We start from the raw sequence: 19,371 nt of genomic DNA, 5'->3' as shown, positions 1-19,371 counted from the left end.
TCTTACGCATTTCTCGGTTACCTTGATAATGTGGGACGTGAGGGCAACTGGTCGATAGTTCTTTGGCAAGGTCCGATCTCCTCCTTTATATACTGGGCTTATAATGGCTTGCTTTAGTAGTGCCGGAATCTCCCCTTTGTCTAAGGAGGATAGCCACAACATATGAATTGGGATCGCTAAGACCTCGCTGCATTGTAGGAGTAGGATCGCCGGAACGCCGTCTGGTCCAGCGGCCGAGTTGATCCTTAACTCCTTTATTGCCTTCTTGAAGGTCGGTAAGTTGGGTCTGGTTCGTGGTCGCTTGGTTGAAAAAGGTTGTAGGTTCGAGGACCTCTGACTGTTTCTTTGGTATGCTGAACACACTGTTGTATTGTATCGAAATGATAGTGGTTTTAATGTTGGGACACTACTCATAGTTGAAGGACTTTTTCGATTTCGAGTAACTTCAACCTTTGCATGTGTATTTAAGCGATTTTCTGACATCAAGGTTTATTATTTGGTCCCTTATTTCTATCTGTGTCATAATAATTTCTTCCATTGGGGGGATCTTTCTGTCCATCATCCCAATTTTGTGTATTTTCAATTGTGAATACAGATTTAAAATATGCATGTGCACGTGTGTGCGTGTATAAGAGATACAAAGATAGCACTAAATTTTGATAAATGTGCCGTATTAATTTTTCAACGCGGATTGTGACTGGTTATTGAACCTCCATGGCTGTCGATACCTACAACTTTCGTTGTCACTAAGCTTCCCAGTAAGAAGTTATGTGACCAGGAAAGAGTACGAGCGCGGGCCTTACAAGGCATCCGCGCGTTGTCGGGACCTGGAATGGCGGTCTATTATACGGATGGTTCCGTAGACCCCAACAGGCCTCGTAGTGCGGGGGCTGCTTTTGTGACTGATGGTTTGACCTTTGGCAGGCGAGTATCTGATCATGCGTCCACTCTCCAAGCTGAGGCCATAGCGGTCTAAGGAGCGTTAGAGCATGATCTAATATCTGGAACTAGTCCTGTGGTGATCCACACGGATTCACAGTCTCTGCTAGGCAGATTGAAATCGACACAGCCCAGCGACAATGTACGCCTACTGACCTCCATCCTAGCACTCCTGCTGAAGCTACATCAGCAAGGCAGGAATGTTACGCTCAACTGCAGGGTGCCGGGCCATGTAGGCGTTCCAGGAAACGAGCTAGCCGATGCCGCAACAGAAGCGGCGCGCCAAAGACCCAAAGTCGATGTTATCGTCCCTCTCAGCAGAAATCAGTTGCGCATACGCACTAGGGCTCTCAGCCAGGTACAACGGTTCCTTCAGCACAGACTGGAGGCAGAGGTATCAGAAAGGGCGAGGTGGTACAAGGCAGTCACAGACTACGAGCCCCTTGTACTTCCTCGCTCCACACCTAGAAAAGTGGAAACTCTGCTCTTCTGTCTGCGGCTGGAGGACCGTTGTTTCTGGCAGATCAAAAGAAATCCAACATCTGAAGAAAGAAGATGCCACCGTTGAAGTCATCCTCAAGCATTGCCCCGCAACTGTTTTTCTGAGGAGAGGGCCTCCGACAACATGTGAGGGTCTTGAGCGCCTCCTATGCTGCCACCTTAGCGAATATGAACTGCGTCGGCTGATGGTGTCAGCCCCCCCTTTAAATATTTTTCATTATCTTTATTATTATTATCTTTATATGTACACATTGGTAATGTTAGAAAAGGTGCATTCACCGTGATGTGCATATATATATCACATGAGTATGCACATCTAATAGATGTATGAGTGGGCGTGGCCAAAGCCACACACTCTTACATCAAATCACCCTCCAAACGGGCTAGCCAAAAAAGCCCGTGGGAATACTATTCCCAAATTTCCTAGAATAGAATGGAATAGATCCATTATCAATAGCATGGTTCCCAGATTAAAGCTCTAATCGTATCCTGATTTAGGTGTAACCAATGACCAATAAAACTGCATGATCATGCCAGATGTATATAAGGCAACACGAATTATTTTCTACCAAAGATGCACACTCCCTTGTTCTGAACCCTATTTCAAATTATGAAACTCATATCTAATCGCTATTAGAATTATTTTCGTGTTTTGTACACATATAATTTAAAAATACTTGTGATTTAAAACATACTTGTACGTGTGGTTTAAATTACTTCTTTGTCGCGGCTAGTGCCGCTTAAATCGTTTTTATCGGCTTAAGAAACCTGCACAGCGAAGCTATATCGGTAATCCCCTACCACACTCCTGGCCAAATGGCCACTTCCGAAAGGGAGTGTGTGGTTGGACATTCCGCATAAATCATCGGAAATTTAAAATTCCCGGCTCTGTGCAGGTGGCGCAAGCGTCTACAACCCCACCTCCCCCTCCCTATCCCCTCCCTTCTTACTCGGCCGCACGGATTGAGCCGTCACTTCAATGAGAAATGAAGGCTTCGCCTGTGGGAGGAGGGAGGGACCCTAAATCTGTGCAGGTTTCTTAAGCCGATAAAAACGATTTAAGCGGCACTAGCCGCGACAAAGAAGTATTATCGGCTGAGAAGAAACCTGCACAGCGAAGCTATGCATGAGACGAGGATAGGTGGGAGGAGAAGGTGAAGCCCAAATTGTAGTCGAGGACAGGGCTCAAGCCGTTATTACGTGTGTCTCGTATGGGAGACTATTCATCTTATCATTCAGTAGAGGGGAGACAAAAAGCATCAAGTACTTATATCGATATCAATATCAATATATATATATATTCATTTATTTGTTTATTTTTTATAAAAATAATATTGTACAATTTACATAGTGCATAAATTCTATGTAGAATATTGTATCTTGCTCAGCGGTTCCTGGGCCTTCCCCTACCCCTCGGTCGCCCTTTGCCCCCCTTCTCTTGCGAAGAGAGGGGTGGAGCCGTTCCCATGGCGACACATGGGACAGGGGTGATCGAGTGGTAGAGATACCGTGTCCTGAAGGAAGTTGCTGATGCCCAGCCCCCAAGGTCCTGCACCCGTTCCACAGAGTGGGTGCGGAGAGAAACGCCAGCGATGCCGCGAGGCCTCTGATGTTGTGGGCGTGGGGGGCATGGCCCGGGTCGGCCTTCTCTATAACGCGGCAAAGTAAACGCGCCAGGGACCTCGGGGTTAGGGGGTTCCGAGATTTCGAATTGTAGAAGAGATGATCCTCGGACACCCCTTCCGTGCGTTCCACGTAGTCTTGAAACGCACGGACCGGGCACAGCGGGTGTGGGTTTCCTTCCTCCAGGAAGGATGGTATTCTGATAGGGCCAATCATGTCGTCCGCCTGCTCATTCTTGGCTAGGAATGTAGGTGATGGAGCGAGAGTTAGGGCAGAGCAGTCCTCCTCCAGTTTGGAGAAGGACTGGTGGCGGGTGATCGCCGCCAGCTGTGACGCCCTGTAACCCGTAGCCAGGGCGAGCAGGAAGACGGCACGTTGAAGGAAGTGTTCCTCCTCCATGATGGTCCCTTCGAACGTCAGGTACTGCAGAACACGATGCAAGGACCAGGCTAGGACCGGCTGACGTCTCGGCTCTCTCGAGGCGCGGATCCCCTTCATTAGAAGGTTTCGCGCCCTTTGTGGCACTGTGATGTTCATGCCGAAGTAGAGTGGATCAGCGAGGGCTGCGTAGTGAGCCGAGATTGTCGCCGGTGCCCTGTTGGTGGTGTCAGCTAGCCAAGACAGGAAGTCCAGAACTGTGCTAGCGGAGATGGTCACTATCGCGTGTCTCCGAAGGAAGTCCTGGAATCTCCGCCAGCAGGATTCATATTGCCGCACTGAGGATGGACGGTGAGCTCTCAGCATCTTGTCTACTGCCTCTGTAGAGAAGAGTTGGCCGAGAGCTCCCCGTAGAAACTCCAAGCGTGAAGTCGAAGTGACGCTTGGAGAGGTGCGGTAAGGCTGCTGGCCAGGCAGGCTGACCCTAGTAGAAGGGGAGAAGGGCACCACTTCATTAGCTCCCCGAACCACGGCTGAGCTGGCCAGTAGGGAGCTATCAGGAGGACCCGACCCTTGAAGGACCTGAGGGTCTGCACCACCTTCAGGAGGACCGTTGTCGCTGGAGGAGGAAATATGTAAACATACTTCCAGCGGTTCCAGTCCTCCGTGAAGGCGTCCGGGCCTCCTGCGCGTGTTCTGTGGTTGTAGGAGAGGAAGAGGGGGAGCTGGGTCGTGCTCGGGGAGGCAAATAGGTCCACCTCCGGGGTGCCGTAGCGGAGGGAGAGCGACTCGAACACTTGTGGACGTAGTTGCCACTCCACCGATGTCTCCCGGAACCTGGATAGAGCGTCCGCCCATTCGTTCTCCCGGCCCGGAACATACTTCGCCGAGAGAGAAATGGCCCTGCGTGATGCCTCGGCGAAGATGTCCTCCGACAGGGCTAGGAGTGGACCTGATCGGGCCGTACCTTGCCTCTGCACGCACTGTACTGCCGTCACATTGTCCATATCGAAGCGGACGCTCGTGTAGGAGATTTCGGGGTGCCGTTCGAGCCATTCTTTTACCACTATCAGCTCCCGAAGGTTGATATGTAGCGACCTTCTCTCTTCCGACCATCCCCCGCACGCTTGATGTCCCCAGCTCGACTGGAAGCCCCACCCTATGTCCGAGGCGTCCGTCGCTACTGTTATCCGAGGTGGGGGCGGGGACCATGGGACTGACTGGCGTAGGACCCCTGGCCGAAGCCAGGGACGTAACAAGCTGTGGAGTGTTGAGGGTACCGGCCTGGGAAGGTCGCGCGGGAAGAGTGGGATGCTCCTGTTGACCTCTCGCGTTAGCCGTCGGTGTTTCAAGCGGCCCAGTGGAAGGGCCGGGGCCGCGAAGTTGAGGCAACCTAACAGGCCCTCCCACTGACGGCGGGAGAACGTTTGGGAGAAGAATGCCCTCCTGACACAGCGGAGTGTCCGAAGAGCGTTGTCTGGAGCCAGTGACAGGGAGGCGTTGATCGTGTCCCACTCGATCCCGAGCCAATGAAGTTTTTGTGTAGGGGTGAGGGTAGATTTGTCCCAGTTTACCTTGAAGCCCATCTCCGTCAAGATTCTTAAAGCCACCGAGACATTGGTTGATGCACCCTCCTCGGTGGGCGAATGTATCAACCAGTCGTCCAGGTACATGAGTGTGGAGACGCCTGCCTCCGCCAAGCGTGCGCCTACCACTCTCGCTAGCTTTGTGAAGACCCTCGGGGCAAGCGAGAGTCCGAAAGGGAGTCTGGTAAATTGATACGTCTCCCTCCCGACCTGGAACGCCAGGAACCGGCGAAATCGGGGGTGGATGGGGACATGCCAATATGCGTCCTGAAGGTCCAGGGACGCTAACCAGTCTCCCTCCCGGAGCACTGACCGAACCTGAGCCACCGACACCATCTTGAATCGCAGGGGTTTCAAAAATTTGTTCAGTGCGCTCAGGTCCATAACCAGTCTCGTTTTCCCTGGGTCTTTCTTTGGTACGGTAAAAAGACGGGACAGAAAGACCCGACCTGTCGCTGGTTCCACTATTCCTTTTTCCTTCATGTCTCTCACGTGGGGCAGCACTGAAGAGGACACCTTGGATGACGCGGGAGGGTGGCGTAGTGGCTGTGGGAGGAAAGAATAAGGAATCAGCTTATCGGTAGTAATGTGTATATCCCCCCCCCCCCAAGCCTGAAGGGCTGGGGCAAGTTACTATCCATACTATGTAAGAGTATCACCACAGTTCCCTCAGAGGATAAAGGTAAGGAGACCCACCGGGAGAGAGACCCAAGGCCAGGTGAGTCCCTGGCGGATGACCCTGGAGGCCCATCCGTGCGCAGGCCACGCGTGGTGCCAGCCCAGGAGACACCCCACTTGGGGGGCCTTCAGAAGTTCTTGAACTTTTGCTGTTGTTGCTGCTGATGTTTTCGTTGGTTGGTGGTCCTCTGGGGTTGGGAGGAGGTGTGGTGTTGCGATTGTTGGCGCCGAAATGTCTGGGGCTGTTGCTGATGCGGGCGCTGGGTTATCCTCCCTGTGGGTGGTGGACGGTATGCCCGCTGTTGTTGTTGATGTTGTTGTTGTTGTTGTTGTTGTTGGCGCGCGTATGGGGGCGGGCGCCTGAATAGAGAGTGGGACCTGTAAGCAGGTAAGGGCCGAGGTCTCGGTTGGGATGGTTGTTGGATCTGGATGACGGTCGGGACCGTAGCGAAGACGCGGTCTGTCGCTTCCTGGTCGAACAGACCACGGGAAAGGGGAGCTGCTCTCACCACGCCCCGGCGAGCTATCTCCGGGGCCGACCGCGCTGCAGACTGACGAGCTGCCAAACGAGCCGCGGTGAAGGCCCTCGCTGCTGGGGGTAGGGCTGATGACGCCATGTTGGCTGTACCCTCTGCCACGGTAGAGAGTGCCGCCAGGGTGTCTCTGCATACATAAAACACGCGAATCAAATTAGTAGGGCGAGAAGGATCCCGATCCCCGGAGGGTGTAATAAAGTCACATCGCTCAATTGTAGAACGTATAACATATGCGAGGCCGAGGTCGTTTCCGAACGACCTCGTCCTTGGGTGCTAGTCAAGAGGCTCCGTCCTGGGTGAAGACGCTACCTGAGCGTCTCTCGCCAGGACAGGTCTGGACCCTCTGTATACATTGAAATATCCCACTCACCTCAATTCTTCCCGCGGGAAGTCCTCAAAGCTCGTGGCGAGCGTCGTCAGCCAGTTCCTCATCATCGCGATTGCCGTGACGGTCGAGATGGTAGAGGCAAGGTCTTGTCTGGTCGAGGCCTCCGTCGTCAGCAACTTAGTCTCCGGTTCACTAAGTTGATGGGGGAGGGCGGGGTCCCTGCCAGAGTGCCATAAGCAATCGCGCAGACCCTCCGGCGCGAAGGGTGGTGGCAGGACGACGGGGAATGATGAAGGGATATGCCGTCGAGGAGGAACCGTCTTGGGTTGGTCTTGGGCCCGCTCGAAGAGAGCAGGGATGTCTAAGGCCTTCTCCCCTTTCTCCTGCGGGAACCAGGCGTTTGGGGAGAGTGCTACCGCCGGTGAGTCCCCCGACCTGTCGACAAACATATGCCCATCAGGGTTTAAACGAGTGTTCTCCAGGAGAGCACCTAATGCGTCCAGAGTGTTAGAGGTGGAAATCCTGGAGGGCGTGGAGGCCGGGGCGGAGAGGGGTCGAATCTTATATAGAACCTTAGCCCCCTCCGCGTCGTTGGCCCACTTTAGGATAACGTCATCTCTCCTCCTCCAGCCCTCCGGTAGCGAGTAGTCGGGAGACCAGGCCACTAGCTTGTGATCTTCTCCAAACGAGTACTCCCAGGACCGGGGAAGGTCACACCATGAGAAGGGGCGGAACTCAAAAGAGTCCGTCATGGTAGGAGGATAAGGAAAAGAACTGTAGTGGTCCTCCACCCCGTCCAACCCGACGGACGTCTGATTGGGGGGTTCCTCCTGAGAGGGGCCTTCTAGTCCTATACCTGTCGCCGGCACGGAGGGGCGGAGGGAAGGACCAGGAGGGAGAGTGGGAGGGGGGGCTAGAGCCGTAGGTTCAATAGGAGGTTGCTCTGGAGAGGGGTGCGTTATGATTTGCGCGGTCTGAAAGGCCGGATAATGTGATAGGGCCGATTCAAGGACGGGGCCTATCAGGGACGGAAGGAGGGCAGCCACTTGGGCGGCCAGAGTTCCCTCTCCCCTCGTGTCGTCCTCCGGCTCCCTGCCCTTGTGGGATTTACGGCGAGGAAAAGGAGAGCGAGGAAGGGAGGGTGAGTTGGGGGGAGAGGCTGTGGAGGGTGGGGACAAGCTGAGCGTCCTGGACCTCGGTGAGGCAGACCTCTTTTTCGAGCGAGATTTCCTGCCGGGTTCACGTGAGTGAACTAGGGAGGAAGACGAGTTCGTGGGGGTGCTTGACAAAGCAAGCCGTAAGGGTTTTAAGGACCCTTGATGTTCGGATGTATGGGGCTGCCGAGAGGCCTGAGGACGCTCGGGGACACCATACTCCGCAACATCAGACTCGTCCCCTTGTACTCCGAGAGGCCCAGGTTGTCCACCAACGGAAGTCTCGGAGACATAGGGAGACGGATGGCGAGGGCGAACGAGGCCCAATTCCACTCCTAACGCCGGATCCGCCCACACCAGGGGGGGGTCGTCAGCGGATTTCAATTTCCGAGCTCTGCGCCATGCCTCCTGAAGGTGTCCGAGGGCGGCTAGCTTGGAACGGGTTTTGGGAGGAGCAGCACGAATCTCCTCAACCCGCGCTTTGCACACAACGCAGGCTAGGGGGTTAAAGCCAGCTTGTGAGAAACAAGGGGCATGGCGGGAGCAGAGGTCGTGGTGGCCGTCTGACGAGATCCTGGCTGTGCAGCCGGATTCCACACACAAGCGTTTGGTCTGAAAATAGAATAATGATAATCATAGACGGGGTGTCCCAAAGGTGTCTGGACACAACACCAAAGGGGAAAAACTGCAGGAGAACTCCCTACGAGAACACAAGAGCACGAGCTGGAACCAGACTTACCGGCATGAAAGAAGGTGGGTTGTTGAGTGACCGACTCGTCTGGTTCCGCGATGCTAAGTGACGGCTCAATCCGTGCGGCCGAGTAAGAAGGGAGGGGATAGGGAGGGGGAGGTGGGGTTGTAGACGCTTGCGCCACCTGCACAGAGCCGGGAATTTTAAATTTCCGATGATTTATGCGGAATGTCCAACCACACACTCCCTTTCGGAAGTGGCCATTTGGCCAGGAGTGTGGTAGGGGATTACCGATATAGCTTCGCTGTGCAGGTTTCTTCTCAGCCGATAATACTTGGATCTACTCAAAGATGTACAAAGATGTTTTTTTATCAACATTAATACGTGCAGTTTTTCATGTCCAATCAAGTGTTACTATACCTTGAATCGTTTTAGTTTGGTTCGAGTGTTTGGACAGTGCGCATGAACCGGTGCTATAGGTTGGAGGTCTAAATTAGAAAGCACGGCATTCACTTTTTGTAATTTGTATTTTAGGAGTTCGTCTATTTTCGCTCCCCGCCTATTTCAGCTTACGTACATATCTTGTAATCTACCAGTGAAAATAGGTCTAGAATCCCGGTCGCCCTTAGTCGACGCATCTCATACCATTATGATTATTTAAACATGATTGAGACGTTACTTAGTGAAGAGTTAATGAATGTGAATGTCAGCAAGTGGTTGATAGATAACCTTACCTTACGTTACCTTACGTTGATACTGGACGCAGGTCGCTAGACCTATATGTCCAGATCGGTGACCTTCGATTGGCCAGATGCAGAAATTACATCTTGGTCATCCTCCGGTAGGTCTTCGCCGGGTGTGCCAGTAAATGAAATAGTTTTTTTCATAGTCATATTTTATTGCCTGTCTCTCCCAGTGCTTATCAAGTTTCGTTTCAAATTCTCTTATAGATTTTGCCTTTACATCTAGGTAAAACAGAATCCATTCTCTTTGGCTCTATCTAAACAAAATCTCAATAATGCCCCCAACTTAATTATCCAATGTAATGGTACTAGCATTCAACCTAAATCTGTTGTTAAATACCTCGGAACAGAAATTGATCAAAATGTGTCGGGAGAAGTTATGGCACAAAAAATTATTGAAAAAGTCAGCTCCAGAACAATTTTTTTGGCAAGAATTAAAAAATACCTGGATGTAGAGACAATGAAGCTACTATCTTCATCCCTGGTACAGTGTCATATTGATTATGCTTGTTCTTGGTATAACAGTCTAACTAAAAAATCTAAAATTAATCTTCAAATATGTCAAAACACACTAATCAGGACTGTTTTGAAACTCCATCCTTGTACTCGTCTAGATTATACTCATTTTAAACTGTTAAATTGGTTACCTGTTGAAAAACGTGTTCAGTTAAAGCTTAAGAAGGGAGAAGAAAGTGGTGGTAGTAGTGTCACAATTTTGATGGAGCGCGTTTCAATGACCAGTATTTAGCTAGCTGCTAGCCCAGTTCAGTTACGTGCATATTTCATGGCCAACTACCGCCCACAATCCCATACCTGTGCAATCCAATTGTGTAGCGGTGGTGAAAGAACACATTTCCACGAGCGTCAAGAAAGGAGAGAGAGAGAGAAGAAAGTGGTGGTAGTAGTATCACAATTTTGATGGAGCGCGTTTCAATGACCAGTATTTAGCTAGCTGCTAGCCCAGTTCAGTTACGTGCATATTTCATGGCCAACTACCGCCCACAATCCCATACCTGTGCAATCCAATCGATCATCAACTGTGTAGTGGTGGCGAAAGAACACATTTCCACGAGCGTCAAGAAAGGAGAGAGAGAGAAGAAAGTGGTGGTAGTAGTATCACAATTTTGATGGAGCGCGTTTCAATGACCAGTATTTAGCTAGCTGCTAGCCCAGTTCAGTTACGCGCATATTTCATGGCTCACAACTGTACAATCCAATCAATCGCCAATTGTGTAGTGGCGGTGGTGCAACAACACATTTCCATGAACCTTAAGAAAGTGGTGGTAGTAGTATCACAATTTTGATGCATGCGTACATACGAGTATACACATACATGTGTACGCACTTGCACGCAAACACATATATGCATACTTTCAATGACCAGTATTTAGCTAGCTGCTAGTCCGGTTCAGTTACGTGCATATTTCATGGCCAACTACAAAACACAATCCCATAACTGTACAACCCAATCAATCACCAACTGTGTGCAAAAACACATTTCCACGAACGTTAAGAAAGGAGAGAGAGAGAGAAGAAAGTGGTGCTAGTAGTAGTATCACAATTTTGATGGAGCGCGTTTCAATGACCAGAATTTATCAAGCTAGCTGCTAGTCCAGTTCAGTTACGTGCATATTTCATGGCCAACTACCACAACGAGGGCCAAGGCAAAGTGCCTACACCTCTAGTACGACATCCTTCTCCCTCCCACCCTCTCCCTCTGATTCAGTTGTTGGCCTGCTAGTCATTATGCTGTGTACTTAATTCACCGCTCGCAATTCCATGATTGCACAATCAATCGTCCAATGTGTGGTGGTGCAAGTACACACTTTCATGAGCATGGACTTTGCTAAAGAAGAAGTAAAAAGGTGGTAGTAGTAGCACCATTACAATCTTAATGGAGAGCCTTTCAAATACAGTACTTGTATGTACCTGCTGATACTTGTGCGCTAGTCCACTTCAATACTACCTACCTATCTAGCATTCCATCATCAAAATAATAGAAAATACCCATTGCTGCATCTTACGCTCAACTACAAAGGCGACCACATTGTGTCTAAAGACAAATAGATAAAAATGATGAGGCCAAATGTTGACTTCCTACTCATAGCACCCCTTAACCTTTCTCTTTTCAAATTGCCCCATATCTACAATGACATCTTCATTTCCATTCGCAACCGACTTGGATACCATTGTTACATTGGGTACTTGCTCATGTTATGCCCATGCCTCGCGAGTCAGGTTTCCATTTCATTGTATGCAACTGTACCTAATAGAGCGCCTTCAACCAAGTACTCACCTTTATTCTTTATGAAATGAAAAATATAATTATAGAACCGGGTTGGGTACTCGGTAACTGACAGACACCGCGGATATTGCTCTGTCACCACATCAGCCATTTCTTGTGCAACATTTGCGGGCAGTACGGTATGGCATCAACACACCCGCCAATAACACCTTCCTGTCTTACGGAAATGGCATCCATATTCTAAAATGTACTAGATTATTAGTAATGATCTGCCATACTGTAAATGTCTCATTCCTTTCTTTACTGCGCTTGGACTCAAGCGTGATCCTGCAAAACGGCCAATCTTCATAGATAGCTCAACACCAAGTCACAAAGCAGTCTTGCTACCCAATGGAAATAAATATCCGTCTTTGCCTCTTCCACACTCCGTACGCAAGAAAGAAAGGGAGGAAATAGGATAATGTCAAACAACTTCTTGACACAATAAATGAGGCAGGCTCAATTCAAGTGCCAACTTTCTGGTCATTGCAAGATGCCTGCTTAGCTTGCGACGAGGATACACAAAATATTCATCTTTCCTTTCCTTATGGGACAACTCAGCTAAAGATGACCATTACAAGAGAGTTCATTGGCCGGCCGGACACCCACGAGTGGTACTGCAGCTAGGAATGATAAATATTCTCACACAGCCTCGAGTACATTCCAACAAAGTCTTAATACACCCACTTCATAATTAAACTAGGAGGAGTAAAACACTTTGCCAAGGCCTTAGGCCTTACATTTTCGAGGGCAAGAACCCTTTCATGTTTCCAAAGCTATCTGAAGCTAGGATCAGGTTTCTTGAACGCCAAGTAAACGCAGAAAGAGCCATAGCGAAGGTTGGAAAAAAAAAACCCTGCTTTGTCTGCATGTAGTTCCTGCATTCCTATCAAATCAAATCGCAAGGATCCTAATTGTAAACGACTGCTACCAAAGCTTATTGAGAACTTCTTCAACAAACGTGCTTGTCAAAGGATTACAAAGGCGGAGCACGCCGACACGAGACCTTTTGGTCCATATCTAGGTCGGGTGCGAAAAAAAAAATCATAATAATAAATGGCTAAATATATATATATATATATGATAATGTAAATAAAAAAAAATGCATAGGTATAGTTAGGTAATAAACTGACATATAACTGAGAATCAAACATATTGACATATAAATGAGAAATGTGTATACATTGTGACGAATGTGGATAGGAGGATAAGGGAACACGGGCTGAGGGAAATATTTCTATTCCTGACTAGTTTCCTCTGAAGAAGCCTTTCAGGCGAAACTAGTCAGGAATAAAAATATTTCCCTCAGCCCGTGTTCCCTTACCTCCTATCCACATATAAATGAGAATCAAACATATTGACATATAAATGAGAATCAAACAGACAAATGATAACAAAACATATCAAATAAGTGATAATCATTACAGCATCTTCCTTAGGTGTTCATCTAAATGGTTCTTAAAACTTCCAACTGAACTACATTGCACTGCCTCTGCGGGAAGTTTATTCCATTCATTAACTACACGGTTGTCCAAGTTGTTTCTACCCACTTCCAAATTAAATCTATTTCCGGACAGTTAGAGACCATTGTTTCTTGTCTGACTCTCATTCAGTGTGGAAATTTTGCCAGTTCCCTTTAGAATCTTAAAGACCGGTTTCAAGTCGACGCTTTTTTAGGAATCGGTTTTGTGGTTCGCCCTTGTACTTTCTTCCAGTCTATCAATGTCTTTCATGACATTCGGTGAACATACGGAAAAAGCGTATTCCAAATGTGGACGAACTAACGATTTATATAGCTTGTTAATGGGTGATGACCTTTTGAAGTCAAAAGATCGCGCAATCAGTCTTACAATCTTATTTGCTATCTCAGAGCCTGAAATACACTGCTTGGGTGATTTGAGGTCCTTACTGATAATTACGCCGAGACCTTTCTCACTATTCACTTTTGTTAACGAATTTCCAAATAACTCGTAACAGTACTTACTGTTATTTTCACCTATGTGCATTACCTTCCATTTACTTGTGTTCTATTTCTTTTCGGACCTTTGCTGTAATCTATCTAAATCTTCTTGAATGTCTAATTTGTTTAAAGTGACCATTTCCCGTCCCGTACAGTTTTGTATCATCAGCAAATTTGGAAACAGTACATTTTAGTCCATGGTCTATATCATTTATATATACTACTAGACAACCCGTGACCCGTTGGGTCGAATAAAATTCTAAATGATACCTGGTCAATAAAATCTTTATTAAGACAACGCTCTTATATTTACAACATTCTTGGTACAATTTGAATGATTTAAAACAACTTTAATATTTTCAATTTGCTTACCTCTACTCAGCCCAGCATATAATTGTCTATGCTGTACCATAATGCATCTTTCTTTCTGTCTACCAAAATATGCATTCATTCTGCTCTGGAAGTGTAGCTTCAGCCCATTGTTAACATGTCATATCACGATCTTTTTAAAGCAGGTTATTATTAGCTTAAGACTTACCAGTTTTGTGTGGTCCTCGTGCTCTCTCGAAGGAAAGTAAACTGGATACAGGCGTTCTCAAGAAATTAAATAGAGCCTCCTTAATCATGCTTCTGTTATGTCACGTCTCGTCACCCCACTCCCACTCATGATCATTATCGTTCAGGGAGGGAGTCGCGAGTAGCAACGTTTATCAACATATTCTTTATGATAGATATACTATGTCACTATCACCGTATAGTATAAATCACAGAAAATAAGTTTCTATATCAAATTGAGTATAATTTAGAGCTCTTACCTCTATTCAGTAGACGAAGGCAGTGACTGACTCGATTAGTTATAAGAAGTGAAATACAGAAGATTGTGACGCCATGTCGTCGTTGCTTGGAACACTACGCATCATGGTATCAGGCGAGTTTGTCTAAAACAATTTGGCTAACGTACAATGTCTCTAAAAAAAAAAAAAAAATCGTCTAAAACAATTTGTCAAAAATACAGTTTCTCTGTGGGAAAAAAAATGGACAACAAACAATAAGATTTTCCCAATTTTAGACACTTCTTTCTTTACTCAAATCTGAATCGTTTACATTACCTGACCCGTGTATTTCCACCACCACACCACACCCCCCCTCCCATCCACCTCCTCCCACTTACCCGAGTTCCCATAACTTTTAAAGGTGATCAATTTCTGATTTATGACTCGGGACCAGTTGAAAAGCGTATAATCATATTTGCAACACGTCGTCATTTGCAATCTTTATCACAAAGCAGTCATTGGTATGCCGATGGCACATTTAAAACTGTCCCTCTCCTGTTTCACCAGCTATATACCCTACATGGATTAAGAGAGAAACATTCGCTGCCCCTTGTGTTTGGATTATTACCGGACAAAACACAAGAAACATACATAACCTTTTTACAACAGATAAGGAACATTGAACCTTTATGTGCACCATTATCGATAACAATCGATTTCGAGAGAGCAATGATGAAAGCGTTTTTGAAAGAATTCCCCCCCCAAAAAAAAACAGTGCAAAATGGCTGCTTCTCCCACTTTAGCAAATGTGTTTTACGAGTAATTCAAAATAATGGATTAAAACAAAAATATGAAACAGATACCAGTTTTGCTTTACGGATGCGGATGCTACCAGCATTAGCATTTGTGCCAATAGCCACAGTGACAGATGCGTTTGAGTTATTGTGTGACAACAACACATTCCCGCATGAAGCACAAGAGGTCGTTGATTATTTTCAAGACACATGGATTGCAAGGCCTAACAGACGGAATAGTCGACGTCCACCTCTCTCTCTTTCGACATGATACGTGGAATATGTATTCTAGGGTGCTTGATGATTGACCTAAAACTAACAATTCCGTCCAAGGATGGCATCGTACATTTCAAACGCAAGCAGGTGCGCATCACCCCAATATATGGAGATTTATCAAATATTTGCAGAAAGAACAAAGTTTCAACGAGGTTCAGATTGAACACTATGTTGGTGGGGTAGAGCCAGAACCCACAAGGAAACGTTACCTAGGCACTGCAAAACGCATAAAAAGGCTTGTTCAGGCTTTCGATCCAAATAATATTATTGATTACGTCCAGGGGATTGCCCACAACCTTTCTTTCTAACTATGAAAGAAGTCTTTTTAGTAGATAGTATATTTTGATAAAGCTGTAATTGTGTTGATAAATCAAGAATGTCTTAATAAAGTTACATAGACACTTCGATCCAAATAATAGTATTGATTACATCCGGGGGGCTGGCCACAACCTTTCTTTTTAACTATAAAAGAACTCTTTTTAGTAGATGGTATATTTGAATAAAGCTGTAATTGTGTTGATAAATCTATTTTTTGTCTTAATAAAGTTTTATTGTCAATAAATTTTGAATGAAAACCAATGTGTACTTTATTAATACATTATAAATTAGATCTACCAATTTCTCAGTCTCTTTTCCTTACACAAACTGTATTTTAGACAAATTGTTTATAGATGAATTGTAATTTAGACAAATTGTTTACAGATGAATTGTACTTTAGACAAATTGATTTACACAAATTGTACTCTAGACAAATTGTTTTGGACAAACTCGCCTCGTCCTCTTCTGATTGGCTGGTCCTCAGTCGTGACGACATATCTCTTCTGCTGCTGCTTGGCTGGTCCTCAGTCGTGACGTCATATCACCTCTTCTGCTGCTTGGCTGGTCCTCAGTCGTGACGTCATATCTCTTCTTCTGATTGGCTGGGTGACGGTTTCAAGCAAGCAAGCAAGATGACAAAAACATGATCAGAATTTTATAAGTATATAGAAGTGGCCCGAGAACGGAACAACCCTGAGGAACTCCACTTGTAACATTTTTCCATCTAGAACCTTTTCAATTTAAAACAACTCTCTCTTTTCCATCATTCAGCCAATTACTAGTCCAACTCAATAGGATACCACTTATTCCGTGTGAAGCTAATTTAGTAAGTAGTCTCTCGTGGGGGACGGTATCAAAAGCTTTTCCAAAGTCTACATATATTAAGTCTATATATATTGTTTCTTTTGTACCAATTCCAGATAACTGTGTTGTACAATTCGAGTAAGTTAGCTACGCAAGAACGTTTCCGTCTCAAACCATGCTGGCTATCATTTATAAAACGGTTACTTTCTCAATGATGTTCGATAGCATCTCTGATGATAGTTTCCATTATTCTTCCTACTATTGAAGTCAAACTTATAGGCCTATAGTTATTTGGTTTCTTTTTGTCACCTTCTTTGAATACATAGCTAGCTTCCATTCTCCGGATAGGATGGAAAATATTTGAAAATCATTTCTATTGCAACAACAATCTCGTTTTTCATTTCATTTAAGATTCTTGGATGCCAACCGCCAGCCCATTGTTTTTTTTTACTTTGAGTTTCTCTATACACCTTTTGATTTTTTCTTTTGTTATACTTACCGTAGCCAGTAAGTTTACCCTAGGTTTCACTTATGGAGGTGCTTCGTTTACGAATACCGAGCTAAAATGATTGTTTAAAATATTACACATTCCTTCATTTCAATGTTCAAGTTGACCGTCAGCAGATAATAGTGTACCAATGTGATTTCTAGCAACCTTTTTATCTCTAAAGTAACTATACAATTCCTTGGGATTCTCTGTACACGCAAAGGAAATAAATTGGGAAGAAATGACAGTAAAAGGTGGAGAGGAACTCTTGGGCAACACTCCACTGGATATGATCACAGATTATATATGGACTCAACGGGTCAAGAAACATACCAGATGTAGAAATAATGAAGAACCGTCGAGACTAGACTTGATATTCACATCTGAGCCTGAAATCGTGGACAAATTGAATTACAAGGAATCAATTGGGAAGAGTGACCACATACAAATAGAGTTCGAACTAAAAGATTAAAAATGTTGTGAGAAGAAATGAGAAACATAGAGAAGGAAGGTTAATGTACAATTAAACGGACTTTGTAAAACTTAGAAAATATTTTCAAAACGCTCACTGGGAAAAGTTTCAAATGAAGAAACAAAGATGGAAGAGAAATGGAACATATTAAAAGAAAAATAGAAGATGGGAACAGATAAATATATACAAAAGAATAAACAAAAAAGGGTTTGCAAAAAGTGTTGTTATAACAAAAAGTGTAGTGAGGCTAAAGATAGAAGAGACAAAGCCTGGAAAAAAAGAAAAAAAAAAGAAAATTACCAAATGGTAAACATAATTAAGAAATGAAACAAACATGTAGATATAAGCAGGGAGGAGAAAAGAAACCACGTAAAAGATTTAATGGATAAATGCAAAGACCAACCAAAACTATTTTATAGATATGTAAATGATATGTGAATATATATATATATATATATATATATATATATATATATATATATATATATATCTAAATATATATATATATATATATATATATATATATATATATATATATATACTGTATATATATATGTATGGAGTTCCAGGTAATTATCGTAGTGGAGAATTGATGGTGGAGATGTGTCTTGAAAGAGAGTTGATGATAACAAATACAGTGTTTAAGAAGGAAGTAAAGCATAAGTACACATGGGAGAGGGTGGTGTTTGGAAGGGTGGGAGATAGAGCGTTAATGGTCTATATAGTGGTGACAAGGAGTATGGTAGGAAGAGTTAAGGATGTATATGTTCTAAGGGGAGAGAGTGGTGGAATATCAGATCATTTCCTGGTGGAAGATAAATTGAGAGTGGAGAATAGGTGAAGGAAGAGGAAAAGGGCAGAATGTTGGGAGGTATTTAGAGTGAGAAGTTGAGAAAAGAGTGGGAGAGAGTAAAAGATAGAGTAGAACTAGGAGTGGAGGAGGAATGGGGATCGTTCAAGGAGGGAGACATAAGGTGTGCAAAGATGGTGTGTGGAACAAGGAGGGCGGGAGGAAATAGAAGGAAGGGTGGTGAGTGGTGGGATGAGGAAGCAGAGAGGGGTGTAAAAGAGAAGAAGCAGGCATTCATAGAGTGGCTACAAATTAGGACAAGGGAATCGTATGAGAGGTACAAAGTAAAGAGAAAGGAAGTTAAGTATAAGATAAAGGAAGCAAAGAGGAGAGCATATGTGAAATGGGGAAAGAGTATGACAGAAAATTTTGAAAGTAATAAAAAAATGTTTTGGAAGGAAGTTAAAAGAGGAAGAGGAGGCGAATCAAGTAGAGAAGAAAAGGTAAAAGGTGCAGATGGAGAGATGATAATGGAAGAGAAGGCAGTGAGAGGAAGGTGGGCAGAGTATTTTAGGGAGTTGCTAAATGTGAAGGAGGATAGGGAGGGAAAGGTAGTTGTAGTGGGAAGCGCTAAGAAAATGAGAGTGATGAGTGAGGAAAATGGAGGAGAAATAGGGAAGGATGAGGTGAAAGCAGCTGTTAAGATGATGAGAGCAGGTAAGGCACCTGGGTTGGATGGATACCATGCAGAATGTCTGAAGAAAGGAGGCACAGTTATGGTGGACTGGCTGGTGAGGGTATTTAATGTTTGTTTAAGAGAGGGTAGAGTGCCGGAGGACTGGAGAAGTGCCTCTATAGTTCCGCTTTACAAAGGAAAGGGGGACAAGTGTGAGTGTAGTAGTTACAGAGGGATCAGCTTGTTGAGTGTAGTTGGGAGGGTCTTGATTGAGAGGATTAGGAGAGGAACAGAAGGAGTAATTGGTGAGGAAGAGTGTGGTTTTAGGACAGGTAGGGGATGTGTAGATTAGATTTTTGTGGTAAGGCAGATATGTGAGAAAGCTATAGGAAAAGGTAAGGATGTTTTTTTGGCTTTTATGGATCTGGAAAAGGCTTACGACAGGGTAGACAGGAAGGAACTGTGAGAGGTACTGCAGATATATGGGATAGGAGGAAAGCTGTTAAGAGCAGTCAAGAGTTTTTATGAGAGTAGTAGAGCTTGCGTTAGGATTAGAAATGGAGAGAGCGAATGGTTTGAG

General features: G+C 45.4%; 2 protein-coding genes across 2 annotated transcripts in view; both read right to left on the bottom strand.

The window, feature by feature from the left end:
• Window positions 1-1,823: 1,823 nt before the first annotated feature.
• LOC143022002 (uncharacterized) lies at window positions 1,824-5,822 on the bottom strand. Its single transcript, XM_076179933.1, has 3 exons — window positions 5,724-5,822; window positions 2,996-5,573; window positions 1,824-1,863 (listed from the first exon to the last, which is right to left on the bottom strand). Exons 1-3 carry the CDS (start codon window positions 5,776-5,778, stop codon window positions 1,824-1,826), a joined length of 2,673 nt encoding a protein of 890 aa, XP_076036048.1. The 5' UTR covers window positions 5,779-5,822.
• The window catches only part of LOC143022001 (uncharacterized), a 20,980-nt gene continuing 7,417 nt past the window's right edge, over window positions 5,809-19,371 (bottom strand). Inside the window, exons 2-3 of the mRNA XM_076179932.1 lie at window positions 6,612-8,335; window positions 5,809-6,368 (exon numbers count right to left, since the gene is read on the bottom strand). Of these exons, the coding sequence (XP_076036047.1) occupies window positions 5,834-6,368; window positions 6,612-8,335 (2,259 nt within the window). The 3' untranslated portion in view covers window positions 5,809-5,833. The remainder of the gene's footprint in view (window positions 6,369-6,611; window positions 8,336-19,371) is intronic.

Source organism: Oratosquilla oratoria, chromosome 43 (assembly GCF_046742065.1).
Source record: "Oratosquilla oratoria isolate Oo_2021 chromosome 43, ASM4674206v1, whole genome shotgun sequence".
In the NCBI taxonomy this organism is placed as follows: Eukaryota; Metazoa; Arthropoda; class Malacostraca; order Stomatopoda; family Squillidae; genus Oratosquilla; species Oratosquilla oratoria.
This window is presented reverse-complemented; position numbering and strand designations above follow the sequence as displayed.